Source organism: Talpa occidentalis, unplaced genomic scaffold, assembly GCF_014898055.3.
Source record: "Talpa occidentalis isolate TD23 unplaced genomic scaffold, MPIMG_talOcc4v2.1 talOcc4.14, whole genome shotgun sequence".
Lineage (NCBI taxonomy): Eukaryota > Metazoa > Chordata > Mammalia > Eulipotyphla > Talpidae > Talpa > Talpa occidentalis.
In genome coordinates, this window is record NW_023601433.1 from 61,799,832 (window position 1) to 61,822,221 (window position 22,390).

At 37.6% G+C, this 22,390-nt stretch overlaps 1 protein-coding gene and 1 long non-coding RNA gene across 10 annotated transcripts in view; one reads left to right on the top strand and one right to left on the bottom strand.

The window, feature by feature from the left end:
- The window catches only part of BEND7 (BEN domain containing 7), a 79,209-nt gene that overhangs the window by 25,392 nt on the left and 31,427 nt on the right, over nucleotides 1–22,390 (bottom strand). For 8 of the 9 annotated variants that reach the window (XM_037510632.2, XM_037510633.2, XM_054695099.1 and 5 more), the window contains 2 exons: nucleotides 20,774–21,039; nucleotides 9,443–9,668 (listed from right to left, as the gene is read on the bottom strand). In XM_037510632.2, the coding sequence (XP_037366529.1) occupies nucleotides 9,443–9,668; nucleotides 20,774–21,039 (492 nt within the window). The remainder of the gene's footprint in view (nucleotides 1–9,442; nucleotides 9,669–20,773; nucleotides 21,040–22,390) is intronic. The other variant, XM_037510631.2, reaches the window with a different exon arrangement.
- LOC129145777 (uncharacterized) overlaps nucleotides 1–22,390 on the top strand; it is a 61,219-nt gene that overhangs the window by 20,975 nt on the left and 17,854 nt on the right. The gene's annotated exons all lie outside the window — the stretch shown is intronic.

Here is a 22,390-nt window from a genome sequence, read left to right on the forward strand (position 1 = left end):
GATTGGCCTAGGACAGTTCAAAATGCCTGCCTTCCTGATGAAATTATTAACAGCACCATTTCCCCCTTCAAAAACATCCCAGTTTAGGCAATGATTGATATAGTCATCCTCCACATAAACACTGAGTAGCAAAGCAAAGGGTTAGAGTCACTGCTAAACACCATAAAGGTAATATGTGGCACAGGAAATCAGAGATGGGAAATCAGTGTGGGCTTGGGCATCATCTTGGTGGAGATGAGACTAGACTATAAAGAATGTTAGATTTGTCTACAAAGAGGAGAGAGGGAGGCAGGAGACAGTGTATCTTAACGTTTAGAAGGAGATTGGCATTCTTGAGGAAAAGTGTCAGTACTGGGCTGATTCTCCAGGTGAGAGCACTGAAGATATAGCCATAAGGAGAGAGGCATCTAGTTGTGGGAGCTAAGAAGGAAAATGTCGTGAGATTTTGTTTATAAGTGTTATTTGTCTGTTAATGTAGAGTGTGAACTGGAAGGGGGGAAAAGGAGGGAGAAGGAGAATATAAGTTCAAGGAGACAAGGCAACGCAGAGTTGGGCCAGGTTGGTGTCGGAGGAGTTGAAGGGCAGTAAGAGAGAGAGAAGAAAGTCAAAAAGAATTGAAAGAGCTGGGGAACTGACTGGCATTAGAGGCAAAGGTTTAAAAATAAGGCACTGAAGGTAACACTAAGTTTTCATACTTGGAAAATTGGGAAAATGTTGATGCCTCTGTCAAAAATAATGTAGTTGCAATGGGGTGATAGTTCTAGAAGCCACACACTACCTTTTAGGTGATCTGTGTGGATCACAGGGACCACACCCAACTTTCTTTTAGAAAGAAACCAGGACAGTGTCCGAAGTCTTCCAATTAAGTTAGAATGTCCTGCATGTCTTAGGCACTGCTGCCAACTATCTCATTTGCTCCTGGCTTCTGTCCACATTTCTAATTAGGATTTGCTCCCACTTCATTGTACCTGGCTGTTGATTCAAGATGGTACATGTGATGATGAAGCAATCTGAGGAGAAATGTATTTAAAATAGTCAATGTTGGATTTACTCTGTGATCAAAGGGGCAGGGTTGATGAGAGAATGGTGAGATTCTGAGAAGAACCAAGAACTGACCATGGAGATGTGTCAAATCTAAGCAAGGGCTGGCTGCGAGAAAGACCCTGAAAACAGAGTAAGAGAAGACTTAACTGTAGGGAGCAGTCAGCAGGAAGGCCTAATTTCAAGAGGCAGCACTCCTCACTTTTAAAGGTGCATTTAACGGGAGAGAGGCAGCGATGCTTGTCTTACACAAAGATGTCATAATGTAACCAAAATCAAGGACAGCTTTCAGTTCAACTGTAAATGAAGGCCTATGGATTTTAAAGGGATTTTCTTAATGGAAGTTGACAGACAATCTTAGTTTTGTTTTTTTTTTTAAATAGAGGCATGTTTTATTTATTTATTTGTTTGTTTTGTTTTGTTTGTTTGCTTGTTAGTTTATACATGCACTGGGTACAGTCAGAAGCACAGGAGGGTGAGAGAATTCACCAGAGCCAGAGCGGGGAGCAGAGCAGGCAGAAGGACTGAAGTACACTGCTGGGGGGAGCAGCGGGCGGCAGGAGAGGTCTGCGCGCCATGTGGGACCCTCTCCGGTGGCCGGGGAAGAGCCGGGGATTGAACTGGCGCTGCAGAGGCTGCAGGCAGCTTCTCAACCCAGCGCTCAACCGCTGCGCCACCAGGGAGGCCCTACAATCTTAGTTTTTTGTGGGCTTACCATCAGTCCATAGTACTATGGTGACTACAGATATTCCATGATTATATGCATATGCATCTTTAGAGGAGAAATACAGGAAGTATTAATCTCTCAGTCTCAAATTTTTGATGCTTACCTTGTATGAGTAGACAATAACTAGACATGGAATGGAACTGAAACACTAGCTTGATTGCTAGCACCAATTAGAGGTTCAGGAGAAGAGCTATGAGGGACCTAATTTGACTAATTCTGGACTTATTTTACAATTCTGCTTTCCTACAACGGAAAAGAAATTAAGAGGGATTTCCTACTTTATACATTAGGAGTCACCTGAAGATGCTAGTGAGCATCTCAAATCAAATATTTCAGTGATTTAAAGAAAAAGGATGGGCGAGGCAGAAAACACTATTTTCTATTTTCAGAGCCATGGCTAGCCCATATGGTGCTGTTGCACCCCTTCCTCAGTACATTTTACTTGCATTTGCCAGAAAACTGTCATAATAAATACACAAATTGACACTGTCAACAAGGGGAAGGGTGCCCAGAGCATGGTGCAGTGAACAGACATGCTATAGTGGCCTTGTTTGTGCTACTGAAACAATCTTTTTTGACAGGAGGCTGTTTTCATCAACCCTAACAAAAGTGTTAAAATACAGGTTTTGTAACTGGGAGTTAGACTTTAACCCTTGTAAGTTAATGCACAAATGGCTCCTGTCCATTATGTGATAGGCTGAGGAAAGATCAAGAAAAGCCACAAGCTTCTTAACAGAGTTCTCTACATTTCTATTTGCTCCTTTATGTAGCAAACAGATGAACCTGTTTGAGGAAGATGAGATTCCCTTTACTAAGCTTACCCAAAACTAGAAACAAAAAGTTGGATCATGGTCCTCTAAGGCCCCAACCCCAAGAATGCTGATCATCAGGTATGGGATGGGGCCTGGGCAGCTTTAAGAAACCACTTTAAGGAGCACAGCTCTGGTTGGAAACTGGAGATATATTTGAACTACATCTGAGTCCATTTCATTGTTGTTTATATTCATGAAGTTAAACACTTTAAGGTAAACAGGTTGGCGAGGACTCGGGGCCCACCAATCAGAATAGGTTTCAGTCTGTTCTGGAGGCAAAAGGCTTTCATGCAATGTTTTATTTAAGCTTCATTAAACTTATTCTGTAGTTAACCTTTTCTATTCTCTTTGCATTTGATACACTTCTCATCCTTCAAGGTTTGGCTCAGATGTCACATATTCGTGAGGTCTTCTCGTACAGTGATTTGTGTTCTCTGTGCTTCCTCCCCCATTCAGTAATGGGCACTTGACATTTATTTTATTCTATCTTGGAGTATGGTTCTGTATTATGGCTCATTGTTTTTGTGTCTGTAGCTCCACTAGACTGCACATTCCTTAAGGTCAGGGGCCATGCCTTACTCATCTTGATGTCACCAGTTCCTGGCTCACAGTGGGTAGGTAATAAACACTATTGTTGTTAAATTTCATGCCTGTGGTGAATCCCTAAGTTTGTGAGGTCAGTGAAAACACTGCAAACATTTTGGTGTTCTCATGAAAAAGCAGCAAAGACCGTGTCTTCTGTATCATACTGTTTGATGAAGAAGTTGGCTGAACAAGTGCTTCAAAATAAGCAATCAAGGAGACTGGCCGAAAGCTTGCCAATAACAGAGACTACATTTTCTTCAAGACAGTAATGATTAGGCAATACAGAAATCTGTACGGTATTTGTTTAGTGATCCATATGTTGGGTGATGCTGAAGTCTAAAGTGTCTTTCTTCCACCTTGCAAACCAAGCAATTACAGTCAAGTGCTGGTGAGGCTTGTCTGAAACTGGGTCTTTGGATAAAACAACAGCAAAAAAATCATTCTAAGGCCCAGAGGTTGAAAGGATGAGAGTTGCTGACACATGTGATCTTCTCATTTATTCCAGGAGAGAAGTAGAGCAGTCTATATAAAATGGGGTGCTCTTTAAAGAACAGAAGGAGACAAACTCTCACAGGAGGGCTGTCTTATGCTGCTGATAAAGACTGACTTTTCAGGTGCGAGGATGGCATTGTCTCTCCACAGATGGTCTGAAAACCACCTTCATGGGTAACCTGCAGTGGTTCGTTCCAAAGTCAGATTTCTGAGACCACCCTATACCTACTGAAATCAACCTCTGAGGAGGGGACCCAGAAACCTGAATTTTGAACCAGTACTTCAGGTTATTCTGATACAATGAAATAGGAGAACCCTATGGAAAGGACTGAATGTATATGTTCATACACAGAAGGGTCAATATTCAGCAAAATTTGCCTGCACTGGCCCTCCATTTACTAGGTAATAATTACAAACACAGCTGAGAGACAAGTTAGGTACTGATGTGATTATGTAGCAAACAGATGAACCTATAATTCTGAGGAAGATGAGATACCTTTTACTGAGCTTATGAGAAACCAGTAACAAAAAGTTGGGTCTTGCCCCCCCTCCCCGCCCAATATATTATCTTCTTGCTGTATTATGCAGCTTTATCCTATTTTAACCTAATATGAGACATAAAAGTATGAACAGATATGTTAACAAATGACTTCATCTTCCAAAAGGATTCTTCAATAATTGAAGCATATATCAATTGGGTTTAAACATATTAAGAAGCCAGCCTCGCTGGTGGCGCGAGGGGTTAAGACGCATCCTGTGAGGCTATCTGTAGCCACTGCAGCACGAGTTCGATCCCCAGCCAGGGAGATGCCCACATGGCACGGCAGACCTCTCCTGTCTTGCCCACTGCTCCCCTCAGCAGTGTATTTCAGTAGATTTGCCTGTTCTGTTCCCCACTCTTTCTCTGGTGAATCCTCTCATCCCTGCACATCTGGCCTGTACCCCAGTTCTTGTATGCATAAATAAATAAATCTTAAAAAAATAAACATTTCAAGAAGAGTTTAATTTACAACTTTGAAAAACTATATGCAATGCAGCTACCAAGCTCTTTATCTGTGGTTCTATGAATTTGAGAATCTCAAAGTGTCTCTAACACTAGGGAAGGAATAAAACTTCTGTTTTCCTCCCAAGTATGATGGGACTGATGTTCAATGTCTTCAGGGAAGACCTACTCTCATAGCTAGTATAGCTATACTGTGCCCAGAAGTTCACCCTGTGTGTGATTTGAGCACATAACACTGACGGGTCGTATTAATTAATTAGTATGTCCGTCTTCCTACTGGACTTTAGAAAGAACCCAAAATACTAAAGTTTAAGATGGAAACTTAAACTTGGACATTCCTTCCAACCCCTTTCAAACACCCCTCATAGAAGGAATTATGTATGCTACATGATGACTTCAGAGTCTGAGAGGCCTAGGGTTAAATTCTGGTTCTACTACTTACTAGCTATTTATTATAAGTGAGTTTATTTAATTCCCTATAGCATCAGTTTCCTCAATTACAAATGGAAATAAAATCAACACTGTGGGGGTATTCAAACCCAACTTCTGCGAGCAAACAGAATTTACTATCCAGAAATAAAGAAAAAAATCGGATGTAAATTTTACCTAACTGTACTAACTCTACGTGAGATCAAATATAAAACAGCTATTCATTTTTCTTGATTAAATTCCAAGGAAATGAATGATGATATACAGAAAAAACAGAAGGCAAAGGTAATCCCAAATGGCTAACTTTACAAGGCTGTAGTTGCTTGGCTAACATAAGAGGTTTGTGGTCAGGTCAGCAGAGCCTATGACTGGGTGATGTCAAATGTAGCGAGACGTTCTAGTCTTTTGTAAGAAGCATGGTTTTCTGGAGTACTATCAACCAATGAGTGTTCCCCCAGGGATGTTCTGGACCCTGCTGGCTAACCTGTCACCCACCAGAACTGACTTCTCCTGGGAGAACAGCAGTTTGTGTTGTATGCATGCCGTGCATGGAGTGAACTAAGACTAGCTCTTACACTTGACAAGCATACATGGTTTTCCTTGAATGTTGGTTATATTTTAGTGTGTTCAGAAGACAGTATAATAATCTACTAGAGTTTGATTGTAATTAAACTTTCTCAATTGATAGTATGAAGCTGAATTAAAAATCATGACTCAGGTTCGAATAGTTGCCCTACTGCAGTTATTTATTCTGAAGTGCATTCAGAGATCCGATGATTAGATTAGCCTTTAGCTAACTCTTACTAAGTCAAATCGCATAGTCTTCTGGTATCAAGAATGAGAATGGCTTCAGTAGGCATAGCATGAAGTTAAGAGAGCATAACTGGGAATTGACCTTTACTCTGTGTTCTAGCTATAAAATCTCTTTCAAATCAAATCCAAGAAACTAAGCTATCCTTAGCACTAAAACCTAAGACTCTAGGTAATAAGATCTTAAGTTGCTTCTTTCCAGTCAAACTCAAAGTGCTCAGGTATTCTAATTGAAGAGTCTATACTATTAATACCTTGGGAATTAATAAATATATACTTATTAATGAATTTTCAAATGAATTACCTGTGTTACTATCAAACAGATGATAATATGTGAAAAATATGACCTCTAAAAAGAGGTTATTTTATTTTTAAGATACCATCATGGGGAATACTAATTATCACTATAAAGATCTTTGTTGGTCATTTATAAGTATATATTTATTTGTTGGTAATCTTACCATTTTGCTTTCTAGTCCAATTCTGTTGCTATTTGTAAGCATTTTACAGATTTTCATTCATCATTTCTCCCCTTATTGTCCTAAATGGCCTAATTACTTTGTTTGAAACAAACTTCGGTTCTACTGTTATTTTTACTTCTAAGATTTTATAAAACCAACCAATCTTCATACATGTATTGACTTTTAAGTATGCAATATTGGTGTACTATTTCATAAATGACTAAGAAAGACTAAAGACTTACTATTTGCCAAATATTTTCCAAGTGTGTAGTAAACAGCAATAGTAGCACTATGATGTAAAAAGAAACCATTTTGTCACTTTTCAGATTACTCAGATTCAAAAGACTTCCTATCTACCAATATCAAGAAAAAATGGGTATTTTATAAGACCTTCAATTAACAGATACTTCCAAATCACTTTATATTGTCCTATGTAGGTTAATAAACTTTTAACTAGTGAAAGTGTATATAGTGTGTGAAGGAAAAAGTATTAGAGAATTAAGAGAGTTGTACTGAAATTTATATTCAATTTTGGTTTCCACTTTTTTACTTTCACTGGCATTTTATTAATGGGTAGAAATTTACAACATTTTGATGTCAATCACTTCATATTAGTTGTAGGAAGACAAGAGGATGGATGTTTAGTACTAGACCCATTAATAAGGTCAAAGTCAAGATGGAAAATAAAACATGTCTATTCATTCATTCAACACCTATTTATGAAAACTTTGCTCTGTATAAAGCTCTCGGTGAAGTATAATAGGTAATAAAAAATATTTAAGATAACTTGTCCTCAAGATGCTTATAGGAAATTATCAGAATAAATCAGGGGAAAATGTTGGCCAACTAGGATGAAAAGAATGTTCTTATAAGAAAGACAAATCTGATACCATATAGCTATAGATATATATACACTGATATATAATATCTATCTATAGTATATACTGTATATACATATATATCATATGTATGTATGATATGACATGTCATATATGACATATATACATATATATCAGTATATACATACTTACCTATCTGTCTATCTATCTATCTATACTTTGAATAAAGATATAGGAATGTACACATTAACCTCGGAAGAGCAGATTATGGATTCTTCTAGCTTTCTATACATTTTTTTTATGCTTTGGATTTTTAACAAGTATTATTATTTTAATCAGGAAAAAAATCAAAATTAAACTATGTCTATGAATAAACATTGCAAAGAAACAAGGGAATATATAATCTTTTTTATTTAGGTTGTTGGTAGTTTATGGGAGAATTTTTGTGTGTTTTAAAGTTATTTTGTTGTTCTAGAGGAATTTCAATAATAGATTTCATCCAACAATGAAAGAAGGGTATAGATAATTTAAGTTCTTTGATCTGAATAATCTGCTTTATTATGTGTTAGTAGTAGAAATCTCTGCCAATTTTATTTCTAGCTATAGAGTAAGACCATTAAGAAAAGTAAAGCACTTCTGTTTAGAATATATTTTTCAAACTATTGTATGATGTACAGTCTAGATTGAAAATGGTGGGATAAACCCTCATCAGCCTACTTGTAATGATACATTTCACTTCTATATACTATTGTGGTAGCTTGTCTGTCATTAAATTGGAATGTGGTTATTTACCATTCTTTAATTTCCAAATGCTTTCACAGTGTTAATATACTGCCCTGAAAAAAAAACGAAAACAGTTTCTGGCTACATCTCTGTGTGTTTAAAAGCTTTAGCATGGAAAGCATCACTGGCCGTGACCTTCGTGTTTCAGAACACCCCAGCCATATGGAGTCTGAATAGGGACCCTTCTTCATTTCAGCAAGTCCTAGTTACATCAGTATAATTTTTCAAATTCTGTAATCTTGTTTTTAGTGTCATTTCAGGCTGAATCATTCTTTTCAGAAATGGCACAGACTGTGATATAGCTATAACTTTTCTTACTTAATATAACTCACTGTCACTTCAATGAAGATGTTCTGTTGGAGAATGGGAAATTCTCTGTTAATGAAGGCTTATAACCTTCTGGCCATGAACAAAGGGTGTCTGGTATTTGCTAACTCCATTTAAAAACTGTATTATTTTGTAAAGTTAATTGTGGGTTCCCCAGTGTCCTTTAAGTACTACTAAATTCACTTATTCATCTTGCAAGCTAATGAGGAGCTGGAGTAGGGAGGAAGGCCCCCGTGTCTAATCCCAGTCCATAAACCAAATGATATGGAAATGGAGGCTGTGCAGAATGTCCCTAGCAGAGAGTTAACTAGGGACTGATTCAAGATTTTGAGTTAACTAGGGCCTGATTCAAAATTTCATTTCACAATTGTTGTGCTTATATTTGAGAACTCCTTTATATTTTTAATGAAAATACATTTAAATAGTTCTATTATCTAACATTACACTTACTGGAGTACTAAATAAGGTCACTGCAAGATTCAGAAATAGGTCTAGAATGTGGAACTAGATACAAATGAATATCTACTTACATGTGCACCTTCCTGGTTATTGGAAGGCAGTTGAGCTCAGATACATGTTCATGGGCATTTTTGTCACAAGACCAGAGACAGCAGATAAGGCCAGGAATGTGTGGGGTTACACAGTGTTTGGCTTCACAGTGGGTTCACTTACATTTAAAATGTTTTTAGAAGCAATGACCTGGTAAAGCAACTTTTGAACTTTGGAGAACTGCTTCACTTTATTTTTTAAAAAATCCACTATGGTTTTATTCTTCTTTACAACTAAAAGTTTAAGTTGAAATCATATTTCGATAAAAGTTCTTAGAAATTACTGAGAGGAAAAAATACCTTCATTTTAAAAGTCAATTAAGAAAAGTACTTTGGTTCTGCAGCAGATCAAACTGGCTCTTAAACTATTATTTTAACAAATTAAACATCACCTTGAAATACCAAATTCCAGCAAGATTTGGAGTGCTGAGTTACAGAGCTCACAACCAAAAGCCAAATGGTAGGTAACCTGCCAATGGCAAATTAAATTAGCCTCTAGTGAGTTTACTACAATTTCAGCTGCATCTTTATGCATGAAGGCAAAGCTCAACAAAGAACCCATAGAAGGAAATGATGCAGACCAACCTTTTATTGCACCCACAATATTCTGGTCTAGGCCTTTCCGGTTGTCATTGAGTCCTCTTTTCCTCTTCCCATTGGGTAAGGAGTTAGCCAAAGTCTTGTCATCAAAAAATGCACACACCAGTTTTCTAAACAGAAGGCTTCCTGAGCGAGTGTAGTTTGACAATATAGAGTCCAGCTGAGATTTAGGCATAAACACATCAAAGCCTTCAGCAAGTTGCACTTCTGGCTACCAAAAGAACATAAATATTTCATTAAAAGCAAGATTTGAAGCATTTGACTTTGGGCATATGTGCAACAAAAAAACATCACTAGCTCTAAAATGTCCATATCCTGCAAACAATACAGTCTCAGCTTTGTGTGCCAGTATTTGCAATTTGTAAAACCAATTACTAGTTATAATTCATAAAATGAGATGTTCTAACTCCAGTATTAAGTATTGTAAAAAGCAAGGGAAAGAAGTACACTGAAAAAGCATTTTGCTGTAGAAATAATCAAGAGAAGGCTGGATGATCACAAAACCATAATTCTGGAGTTACAGAGGACTTGAGGCTTCTGGCTAATATCTTCATTTTCTTAAAAGAAAGGACTTGGACACAGAGATTATAATAAAAATGGCTTAAAAATAATTTTAATGGGGCCTCCCCTGGTGGCGCAGCAGTTGAGCACTGGGCTACGAAGCTGCCCGCTGCCTCTGCAGCACCAGTTCGATCCCTGGCTGCCGTGAGGGTCCCACATGGCACGCAGACTTCTCCTGCCACGCCCGCTGCTCCCCTAAGCAGTATGTTTCGTCGTTCTGCCTGTTCTGCTCCCCGCTCTGGCTCTGGTGAATTCTCTCACCCTCCCGCGCTTCTACTATGGCCAGTGCTTGCGTAAATAAATAAATCTTAGAAAAAAAATTTTTTAATGTGCTCAGTGCATTACAATTCACAGAGGCCACATTAAACAATTAATCTGCCTAAATATGGGGTCACTCCCCCATGTCCCTTGCTCTTACTATGCCAGTAGTTTTCAGCTATATATTATTCTCCAATGAAAACCTATGTAGACTAGCACATAAAATAAGTAAAAACAAGAAGCAGGTGTCCCAGGCTGTTTAAATTCACCCCTTAACCCTAATTTTGGGAGAAAAAAAATCCGAATCTTTGTTTCAGAGTACCATTGGAAATGTATGAGTAGCATGCTTCCCTGTCTGGGACTTCCTGACTGGGATCTTGGACCAGAAGGTCTATAAGGTGCTTTTCACCTTAGGCTCTACCCTACCATGTCAGGAACTCAGACACTAATAATATATCCCTATCAGCGTGCCCTCGATGTTTGTAACTTGCCTTTTCACTTTCCAACCCAGCTCACATCATTTCCTTTGCAAAGCCTTTCCTAACTCCTTCCTTCTGAAGGAGGTGGCTATGTACCATTTCTCAGTGCTATGTATTTCACATGATTACTAAATATTATTCTGTATTATAATGACTTAGTCAACGGGAGCCCTTCCTGATGCCTGGAACTCTTTGATTTTATATTCCTAGAACCTGGCACATAGTAGGCACTCAATAAATTCTTGTTGAGTAAATGAAAGTTCATTTTTCCTAATCTATACTAAGTTATTTACTGGTGATTACAACGTAACTTAAAAACAATTTTAATATGAAGAAATGTAGTTGGTAAACTTTTATTAGGAAAGAGTCATGGGGAAAAATTCACATGAGCAGCATGTACTACAAAAGTTTACTCTTTGATATCACTTTTATCACTTTGCAAACCTGGTACTATGTTAAATGTTCTAACACATACTAGAAGTGAAAGAATCTGGAATTGGCTTTCTCTTAGAGAATAGGAATGACTATTTTTGTGTGTCCTACTGCTCCTCAAAATGCCTAGCATGCTACGGTGAAAGTAAAGAAGACACGAGGCAGGGCTTAACTGACTCAGAGGACATGGGAAGGGGTGTGGGTCCAGCCCCTCCCAAGTGGGTTTCTCCACCTCATCAACCAGAGAGTCCTGTTATTTCTCTGCACGACTGTGCCGTTCAACTACTATTCCTTGGAAGCTCGGTAAATATCACTATAAAAGCAGTGCTACCATGTTGCTTCATTTTTGCATCCTGTTGCTGGTAAAATTTTGCAGAAGAGGTTGAAGGAGCTGGGGACTGTACCTCAACTAGAACAGAAGCTGCTCCACACCGGGCACTTAATGCATATTTGTTGAATGATTCAACGTAGAAATATTAGGATCGTGAGCAGTTTTCCTCTCATGACCTATGATGAAGTTTTATTCATAACCAGAATTTTGTCTTGCACATCCTATGGCTGCATTTAGAACTCTTATTCTTATCAAACTGATCTCAGGTCTTTGTCATTTGAAAATCATTTTAAAAAGGAATACCAGTTTATTTTTTAGAAGCAGCTACTCACAGCTATTTGAGGGGCTAGGATGGCACAAAAGCTCTTAAATTTACAAGAGGAAAGGGTAGGAACCAAGTTATCTCATTCAGGTATCTCCACTGGATGCTGATACCATCGAACAGGCGCTTAAAACTCAGCCACCTGATTTCTAAGACTCAGCTTGTGGGACTCTGATCCTGATTTGAGAAACAATGACCCAAACTAGCCATGAGGCAGAACTAGCTACTCCCTTCTTCACACACTCATAGTGTTTTCTGTGAACTATGATTTTGGCATTTTTCATGCTGCATTTATTTAGCTGGGAGTTAGTGTTTCTCATGAGAATATGAACTGTTTTGTATTCAGAGTGCCAAATACCCCACTGGGGCCTCATAGGTTATTTCAGAATCAACAAAACACTATGTAAGAATTCACTCAAAATGGCTAGTATTGACTTAGAGATCTTTCATCCCTACATAAAGGAAGTGGGTGTGAAAGTGTGGCTCAGACATGCTGTGGCGCAGTCCACCAGCCTTGTCCTGACAGTACCTGCACCGACTCAAGGAGGAGACAGCCTGGAGAACACTGACTGACTAAATCCAGAAGCATCTAATAAGCATCTTCTGTGTGCATGGAGCTTAATGTCAGGTTCAGTAGATGATACATATACACACATCATACAAAGTAGAACGTGATAAATGCTTGGAGGGGTATATGGCATTTGGCGGGTGAGGGCCAAAGGAGTTTGGGAGGGGAGAGGATAGCATTTTATCAGAGCTTTAGAGATAGGATTTAGGAGACAGAGATGCAGTTGCTGTTTCTGGACTTGGCTTGACTCCTACAACAAAACATCTGGAGCCGTGAGACTCCCTATGGGATCGCTATATTTGATTTCTGAGATGCAATTCTAGTGCAGAAACTGTCAATGATTTCTATTTTGCTTTCTATTGACAGACAGTTATTGTTATTCTGAAGCATTCTTTCCAGATCAGGGAACATGAACCCTTCCTGTTAGGAGGCCCTCACAGAGTAAGCAGTGTCATTAGTTGGGGCAGAAGCCAGCAAACAGCAAAGGTGACTAATCTCTGCCCCCTTCATGCTCTCGGTCCTTTCTCTTATGCAGACTTCTTAGCTGCTAATGAATGAATGATAAAGCTATGTCTAAGAGGTGACAAAACAACAAACTAATTCCTTAAGAGAAAAAATAAAGCTTTATTTTCGGAGGAGTGAAGAAAAGATAACAGGGTGCCTAGTCTCCAAGTTTCATTATGAAACACTTTAATTTCCATCATTTAATAAATATAATGACAGTTGATTATTAACATTTAATGATTCACAACTTTGTGCACATATTTAAAAACAGGTCAAAACTCTTTAAAATTCTATCATTTAATCTATTTTTGTTTACATTTCTAGTTTAAATGACAGCTCTCTTACTAATTACGGCTATGATAGAAACTACCACTATTCCAGATGAGTATCATTTTAAAAACTAGACTTCTTTGACAGGATCACTATTTGATCAAAGACAGACAGATAGCTTGCACATTAATTTATAGATTCTATTGATTACCAAAGTAATATGATCTTTAAATGATGACATCCAAAGTATGGGGCAGAATTTATATCACTTAAAGTAATCATTCATAAAGTTGAATCTGAATTCCCCCTGTAAATATGAATTTTCATGTATGTCTTCTTATTTTAGTACCTCAGCCACTGAGCACAATAATGTGTCAAATGCTGAATTTTCTTACCTAATGGCATTCCCTCTTATACTTGGGTGAGATGTGGAGCTCCGGAGGCATAAACTGCGCAGAGTCACAAGGACTCTTGAAATGTTCCTAAGCCCGGCCCTGTGGACAATCACTACCTTGTTTCTCTTTGTATTTCAGTTGTAGTTTCTCTTTGCTCACAAGTAGTTGGGGTTAAGATCTAGTTTTGGTGAGGGATTTCCTAACCAGGTAAATAAAAATGCTTCTTCCTAAGTCCCTATGAGCATACCATGAGATTCCCCTGCAGAATGTAAAGAAAAATATATTAAATGATTTTAAAGAGATAATCAAATTAATAACAAAGGACACGATTTTGATAAAGACTATTTTATAAAAGGTATTATCAATATCAAATTACATTTAGATGTGGAAAAAAGCTATATACAGTCACTGGTTAAAGAAGTGCATGAATATTCATATTGGTCATTAGCCCAAGATTTTCCATTGGAAATTAATAAATTATACACAATGGTTTGTCTAATTGACTGGTTAGCTAGTCAAGTTTCAGAGTGGCTCAAAGTGAAACCTGGAAGAAAACAAAGGATAAAGGAGCCTATTGTATAAGGCTAACTAGTTTTGGGTTATACACAGATAACAGAATTAATAAGAATGTCTAAAGGCTATGAATTTAGCCTTCCTATTCACAATACCATCACATACATGGCTCCTTTATTCTTATTTAATATTTATTTAGCATAAATAAATATTATTTATTGGACATATTTCTAGGAAAATAAGCTTCACTTCGTGAAAAGAAATTTAAAGAAAAAATAACAGCGGAACCCCTATAATTGATTTTATTTTTGCTTGCCAGTGGGATCTACCTCTGTTTGAAAACACCTGAAATTGTTTTATTTAACTCCCTTGTACTCAGACACATTTAGCAGGGATTACTGTTACCATTTATTAAGTGCCAAGATCATAGTCAATGAACGGGGTGGCCATGAGAACCTGTTAAGACTGAAAGTCAGGCCTGTTCCAGTTGGTCCAGCTAGCATAGCTGTTAAACAGGAGCTCAAAACAGGTGAGATCTGAGGCCACCAGCAGAGCTGAGATCCACAACGTGGATGGGTGGAGGCTCCTCACTGGAGGTGCTACTTCAAGACTAACAATAAGGGGCTGCTCATAGTCAGTGAAAAACGCTCAGGCCAACGTTCTAGCAAAGCGTGCAGAGTCTACATACTAGCTTATTGTTAATGTTGAGTAGGATAAAAATTACAGGAAGTCATTAAAAAATCCTTTATTGATTTTTTTTATTTGACAAAATTTTGGTAGACCTAAGAAATTAGTATCAGATAAGATAATAAAATTTGGCTCCTTGAAAATTTCTCTATGCACTTCCTGAGACATTCCAGAGTCTTTACAGGTGTTTTCAGCTTTTTCCTTTTTCAGGTGGTAAATCAATGACTCTGAGGGCAGTGGCTTGATTTATGCTAAAGATATTTAAGCCAAAATGTTCAATACATAAGACTTTAACCAGGGCAATACAGCTTCTTTCAGCATAACTACAATGAAATTTTCCTCCAGGAAGATGTTCACCTGCTCTTCCAGGCTCCATCTACTTCCACTGCCTATGCTAGAGCTTTCCTCTTACTGTACTGTAACTGTTGTTTATGTGTTTTCTTCAGCTGTTCCTTGAAGGGCAAGGACTATTTCATTCATTTCAGTATACCCTGGGAAATAATGACATAATTAACATTTATTTGCTACTTAATATGACAGGCTCATTACATGTGTTTTCTAATTTAATTCTCACCCTATGAAGTGGCTAGTGTTATATATTTTTTTTAAAGATTTATTTATTTATGCATATAAGCAGCGGGCAAGACAGGAGAGGTCTGCTGTGCCATGTGGGTTTCTCTTTGGCCGGCCAGGGATCGAACTCATGCTGCAGAGGCTGTGGATTGCTTCATAGTGCGGTGCTCAACCCCCTGCACCACCAGGGAGGCCCTGAAGTGGCTACTGTTATTATCCCCAATTTGCAGATGTGAAAACTAATATAGAGAGGTTATGTAAATTGTTTAAGATTATCCAGTGATGAAGCAAGAATTCGAATCATGTAGTCTGCATTAGGACCTGCTCTCAAGCATTTACTGCCTTAATTTCAATGTGTCAATGAATACATTAAAAATGAATCAATTTGCTTTACTACTGGAGTTCCTAGTGGGTTATTTTATTTATTGATCTAAGAATATGTTAAAAAAAGGTATTCCAAATTCAGAATTTCTGTTAATAGAAATTCCAATTTCTGTTAACAGCTGCAATACAATTAAATTCTAAGACAGTAAATAAACATTAATAAAGTTGTCTTAAGTTGATGGATATCCATAGATTTATCTTCTGATAACTTTTAATAAATCTGTACTAAGACTACTGCAAAATATTTATGGTAACTAGAACAAATGGAAAGAAGTTTTATACTATTAAAAATTATTATAAAAATATTTTTAAAAAACTGATCTGCGGGTTTTATGAAAGTCAAAAAAAAAATAAGTGAAAAACAACAATAAAATAAGCAGGCCATGTATACCTGACCTGAAAAACACAAATCAATATATACAGCCAAGTAGGAAAAAACAGTGATTGTAAAAAATTGACAACTCTCTTGTCTGAGTACTAGTAGAATATTGGGTTGTGTGACTCATGAAAAAAGAATTAAATATTATATCTAAGTCTGAAATTTGGTTTTGGGTTTCTGCTTTTGCTTCTATATATTTTATATATGAATTTTATTTAATATGCTAATTTAAAATGGGTCAAATTATCCTATCCCAAAAGTAAAACGTTTCTGGCCACCATCTTTTAAAAAAATTTTTTTTGTTCACATATATCTGTCACTTGTAGGTGTATATGTGTGTGTGTGTGTGTATTTATTTAACAACCATACTTGTCCCTATAAACTGCTAAGATTTAGCAAGAGCTAACATTTATCAAGTGCTTAAAGAGGCAGTTACTATTCTAGGTACTTTTACATAGGTTACTTCATTTAACTTTTCCAGGAGATCAACTCCAAACAAGTAATATCATTATTCCCACTTTATTTTTTTTTAAAGATTTATTTATTTATGCATACAAGAGCTGGGCTACAGGCCAGAGGTGTGGGGAATGAGAGGACTCACCAGAGAGAGAGTGGGGAACAGAACAGGCAGATTGACAGAAGTACACTGCTGAGGGGAGCAGCGGGTGAGTCAGGAGAGGGCTGCTGCACCATGTGGGGACCTCCCTAGCTGGGGATCAAATTTGAGCTGCAGTGGCTGTGGATTGCTTCACAGGTTGTGTCTTAACGCTTTGTGCCACCAGAGAGGCCCCATTATCCCCACTTCATGGGAGGAAAACTGAAGGAGGGAGGACAGGTAGGCTCTTGGAGTCACACTGCTGATATGCTTGCTCTCGTGGGCAGCCTGAGATCAGAGCCTGTACCCTTCACCAGCAGGTTCTCCCCCAGAAACTTCCAAATAACAGAGTAAACAGCATCACAGATTAATCTTTCAGTTCTTTGATATGTCAATTGCCTCATAAGCACTTACTGGGTGCTGGTCACGATCAAGAATTGTGCACACTACAGGCTGTGGTTTGGGAACTAGCTCTGCCTTCCTAGCTGTGTGAACTTGAGGAGTCTACAGAGCCTCACTTGCCTCTTCTATAAGATGATAACAATAGAGGATAACAATAATACCTCAAAGAGTGAGGATGGAATATAATAAATTATCTATTCCAGGATGGCACACAACTATTATTATTACATAGTCCCTTGTCCTTGGGCAGCTGGTAGGAAGCGGGGGAAATCATGTAAATAATTACAAACCAGTAGAGAAAGTTCCATGTGGAGGTCTAGGGCAGGGAGGGGAGAAGGAGGGGGGCGACCAAGGAAGGACAGTGTGGGAGTGTATGCAGGGAGGAATCACAAGAATGAATAGGAGTTAAACTGAGGAGAGGGTTCTAATTAAAGCCTAATCCTAGACTTTATTTTGTACTCTGTGCTCCATGCAAAGGCACAAGTTTTGTCATTTGCAGACTAAATAACATTTATTGAGTACCTTTTATGTGCCAGACTTCAACAGGATTTTTCCATATGTTCTCTATCTTTTAGTGTTTACAACACTCTGAGCTATTGACATCACAGTTGGTTTTGATTAGAGCTCAGTTTTCTGTTTGAGCAGAATAATCCTTTCCGTCAGCAATGTGGTCTACCTGCAATGGGCCCTCATGTTTAGGTTTGTGCCTGGATATGCAAACGTGCATTTACTTGGGTGACACCCCAAGTCACAGTATAAAAGGGATAACTTAATACACTGTGAAGTTTTTAAAGTTTTACAATAAAATTCATTGCTTCTAGCTCTAACCTTTCTTCGGTGCTTCAGGTGTCTAGTGAACATTTTGAGGATCCTAAACTTCCTTCTACTTCCCATCCAGAGCTGACAGCCTGCCTCTCTGTCCTTGCTTTTCCTTTTGCAGTTACAGAAGTCAGTACTGTCTAGTAAGAAACCTACGTTTCCAAGATAGGTATTTGGGAGTTACTTTCTACTGAGTCACAAAGTCCTCTGTGTGGGTACCTTCTAATGGCCTCATCATTCTTTCTCTTCAGGCTCATTGCTCATGTAAAGACCATCCCAATCTTTTCTGTTTGACTAATTTTCTGCCTCCTGGTCTCTTTGGTTTTAGAATCTTCTTTTTCCATCTCTCTTCTTATCCACATGCGGTTCTAGTTTGCACTCTAAAACACAGGTTTGATTATTGCCTACCTGAAATTTGCAGTGGCTCCTTAGGGTTCACAAGATAAAGGCCAAGGGGCTGTTATGACATATTGGGGCTTTTACTAACTGGCCCCACTGAACTGGGGTGAAGGCCAGAGGTGCCACGGGTGAGAGGATTCACCAGAGACAGAGTGGGGAGCATAACAGGAGAATTTACTGAAGTACACTGCTAAGGGCAACAGTGGGCCATATAGGAGAGGTCTGTTGCACCATATGTGGGTCAGTTCTCTGGCCTGGATCGAACTCAGGCCGCAGCAGTGATAGTGCTGAGACTTAATCCCTAGGCCACCAAGGAGGCCCCTCCGTGGAGTTTTAAATAATCACTGCTACCAATGCTGGCCTGACAGCTGCTTGAGGATTTGCCCCACTCTTTAATTTTGGATCTAATCCTCCCAATAGTGGCTACTTTCCAAAGCTCCTCTCTAAATACTCAATTTCTATCTACTTATACCGTATATATCCAACTACACTTTATTTTCTCCATTCTGTTTTATAAAATATTTCTTGTAAGATTATTATATTGATGACCCATCACCCAAGAATACTGTCCCAGGGATGCATAGTCCAGCCTCATTAGTGCCAATGAACACAGTCTATTGACAAAATTTCTTTATCCAGTGATGGGACTCATTACAGGGTTCTCTAGGTTAGTTTTTGATGACTAGATGAATCAAATGGTATATCTGCTGAATAATGTACAGATAATGTATATATTCATACACAATTTTTGCTTTTCATTAGAAGCATGTTATTCTTCAAAGATAACACCTAGCGGAATTTTTATTAACAATTCTCAGTGTGCTCTATTAATTTAGCAGCTTTTGTTAGCAAAAACATCATTAATAAAAATCAATTATTTTTATTTGGCATACAAATAAAATTATTTTACTGAAATTGGTAAACATTAGAAAAATTCTATTCTATTTCACTAATGTCCATATAGCCTTTATCAGATCTTCCTCAATTTATCTCTGAAGTATACACCTGGAGCTTATAAGTAAAAAAAAAAAAAAATTAAAGAGAAAGTTCAATTATTAGCATTATATCAGCACCTTAAGGAGGTGATTTATAAACTCAACTAATTACTCCTGCTCCATCAATACCTAACAGAAAAAACTACTGAGAAAGTTCAAGAAAAGAATGAAGTATAATGAAAACTGCTTAATACTGAAAGTATTTGTTATGAGAAAATTGACTTCAGTTTCCAAATACATGTTCTGCATAAATTTTGAAACCTAGGACTTTAGATGTAATAACAACATTATATAACCAAATAAGCTGACTTGTCTGGGGTAGAACATTATCATCATTAATAATTTTTTAAAATTAAGTTTTCAGTCTAAAAGAATTTCTAAACAATTGCAGCATGTGTTCATTAACAAGAAAGCAAATAAGAGCATTTTAATGTCAAGGACTGGATAAAAATTCAAATGATTTTCTAATCTAAAGTCACAAAATAACTATTTTTGTTGCCTCCTATTATTAAAGACTCAATGTGGATATATGCCAGCAAATTATATTCCTGTAATTTGAAAGGGAACACTTTATAAAAATAGCAATTTATTTCTTGTTTAAAGTTTAAAAGGTAGGGCCAAACTCCAATCCTATATAGGCCTGTGGGAGTTCTCAGCAGGATTCTCATCCTATGCAGTCTGATAATAATAGATCACTCATTCTTGTTTATTTTAAGAACTCTCCCAACAAGTTGGAGTTCACAACATCAATGTACTTAGATAAAGATATTGTAAATAGGCTATGCAGGTGCAAATATAGCAATTATTCAAGAAATCAGTTTATGCTCATATGAGTATAAAATGGCTAGTCAGATGGCTATCTTAGATGTCATCCAACATCTTTTGGACTGCAACAACATTCTAGCTATAATATTAAAATAGAAAAACCTTTGCAGAACATTAACCTATCATTATACAGAGTAAATGGCATGGCTCTGCAACCTAATTAGCAGTGTAGCTTGCATCTATAAAATAGAATTAGCACTACTGCTCTTTTTTTATTATTAGTTTGTGTTTCTAGAAAGGTGTGACCTTATCTGTAAGGTTCTGTTCATTTATGCCCATCTACAAAGGATTTAATTATGTTCTTTTAGCTTCCTAAACTGAGGAAATTGAAAACGGCCACTGCAAAATTAAAAATGTTAAAGGAATTAGTGAGGAGATTATTTACTCCATCACCCTTCTTCTTTCAGAGACAAAGAATGAAAACATGTTTAAATAAATAACGAGTAAGGTTTTCAGAAGAGAAAATTCTAGTTATTTACCAGTACTTTTCTCTTTTCCCATGTGTATTCTTCAAGTTTTTCTAGTGTTTTTGGGCAGAGTAAGTTAAGAGGAAAGTGTATTCATACTATAAAATTCCTAAAAGTTATATCACGTTAGTGTCAGTAGCTAGAAAATATCTACTTACATCTGAGGAAGGTGATTCGAGAACAATGCCAAATCCTAGGAGGTGGTTCTCCTCAGTAGAGCTGCATTCGGTGGTCTGGAAACCAGACTGCTCAGAGGTAATTGATGTCGTCTTCTCAGTTTCTAACACACTGGGCTTCTGTTTCACAGTAAGAGGCTCAACAGTCTTTGGGGGCACTTTTTTCTTTTTATTTCTCTTGCGTGAGACAGCAGTTCGCTGGGAGCACATAAGGGAAATTGGGGGTTGTTGTCTGTTTTGGGTTCCAACTGTGAATTAAACAAAAATATGGTACAGGCACTTGTGTCTAACTTAGAAAAACTATCACCCATCTATCCACATGTCCCACAAACTGAGCCTGAAATGAGGCTCGTGAAGGATGAAGCACCTCAGGTGCAGGACCTGAGGATGACCACATGGAGGCTTGGGGACACTTTAAAGTTCAATGGCAGGAAAACAACCAAGAGAAAACTCTGCTCCAAAGCAGGTGAGTAATCATACTGTACCACTGCTGCTGGTTCAATGGAAGGAAAAGATGCTGTAATTGTGAGGAAACATTTGAGCATGATATTACAAATGGCATTACATTCTGATATGAATGAGAACTCTGGAAGGTACAAGTCTATACTTTCTGGTAAGCCAATCTTAGGAATATTCCAGTTATCATTTGAGAGGAAACTACTTGGTGGCTAATAGCCTCACAAATGCCAAGATTGACAAAGACAAACATTTGGGCAAGACTAACAAGAAACAGATGATTCTACAACAGAAATCAGTAAGCATGTGAGGAAAGCTTGCTGGTCACTTATCAGGTCCAGTAAGCCCTTCCTTTCCAAACCAGTATTGTCCACTCATCAATCTCCATAGCACTATGCTACTGGATGGGAGCAGGCCATGTCATGCCTTGGTTTTATGGAGCTAAATCAAGGGAATAATATAGTTGTGTGCAAGTGAAGCAAATTAATAAAACCTAGAAACAGTCTGAGCTTCAAAAATGAACACAGTCAACATGGGCTAAGCACTAAAACTGAATATGTACTTATGGAAATCAAGGTTGGTAATTACAATTTTCACAGATACACCTTGAGAAGGAATGTTTGCTAACCATTGAACAATACTCTGATGGGAAGATTAATAGGAAAATATAGCACTATTATTTAAATCTTCATAGATTAATATGGCTTGCTAAATAAGGCCATGTGATATGCCTGCTTTTTGACAGAAATACACTTGTAAATATAAGCCAAATGAAAACTAAACATCTTTAAACATCTTTAAATACACATAAATATGGGATCATTTCCTATTCATCTGCAAATACAGAATATTTAAACTTGAACTTGATGTTTCCATCTCAAGATTGGAAAGAAATATATAAATAAATATCAGAAACATATGAACACTGAAATTTTTTTAAATCACCGTGCAGTAGTTAGTGTAGCTTTCTGATTCTTTTTTTTTTTTTTTTTTTTAAAGATTTTATTTATTTATTTATACAACCACTAGGTACAGTCAGAAGTGCGGGAGGGTGAGAGAATTCACCAGCGACAAAGGAGAGAGCAGAACAGGCAGACAGACAAAGTACACTGCTGAGGGGAGCAGCGGGCGGCAGGAGAGGTC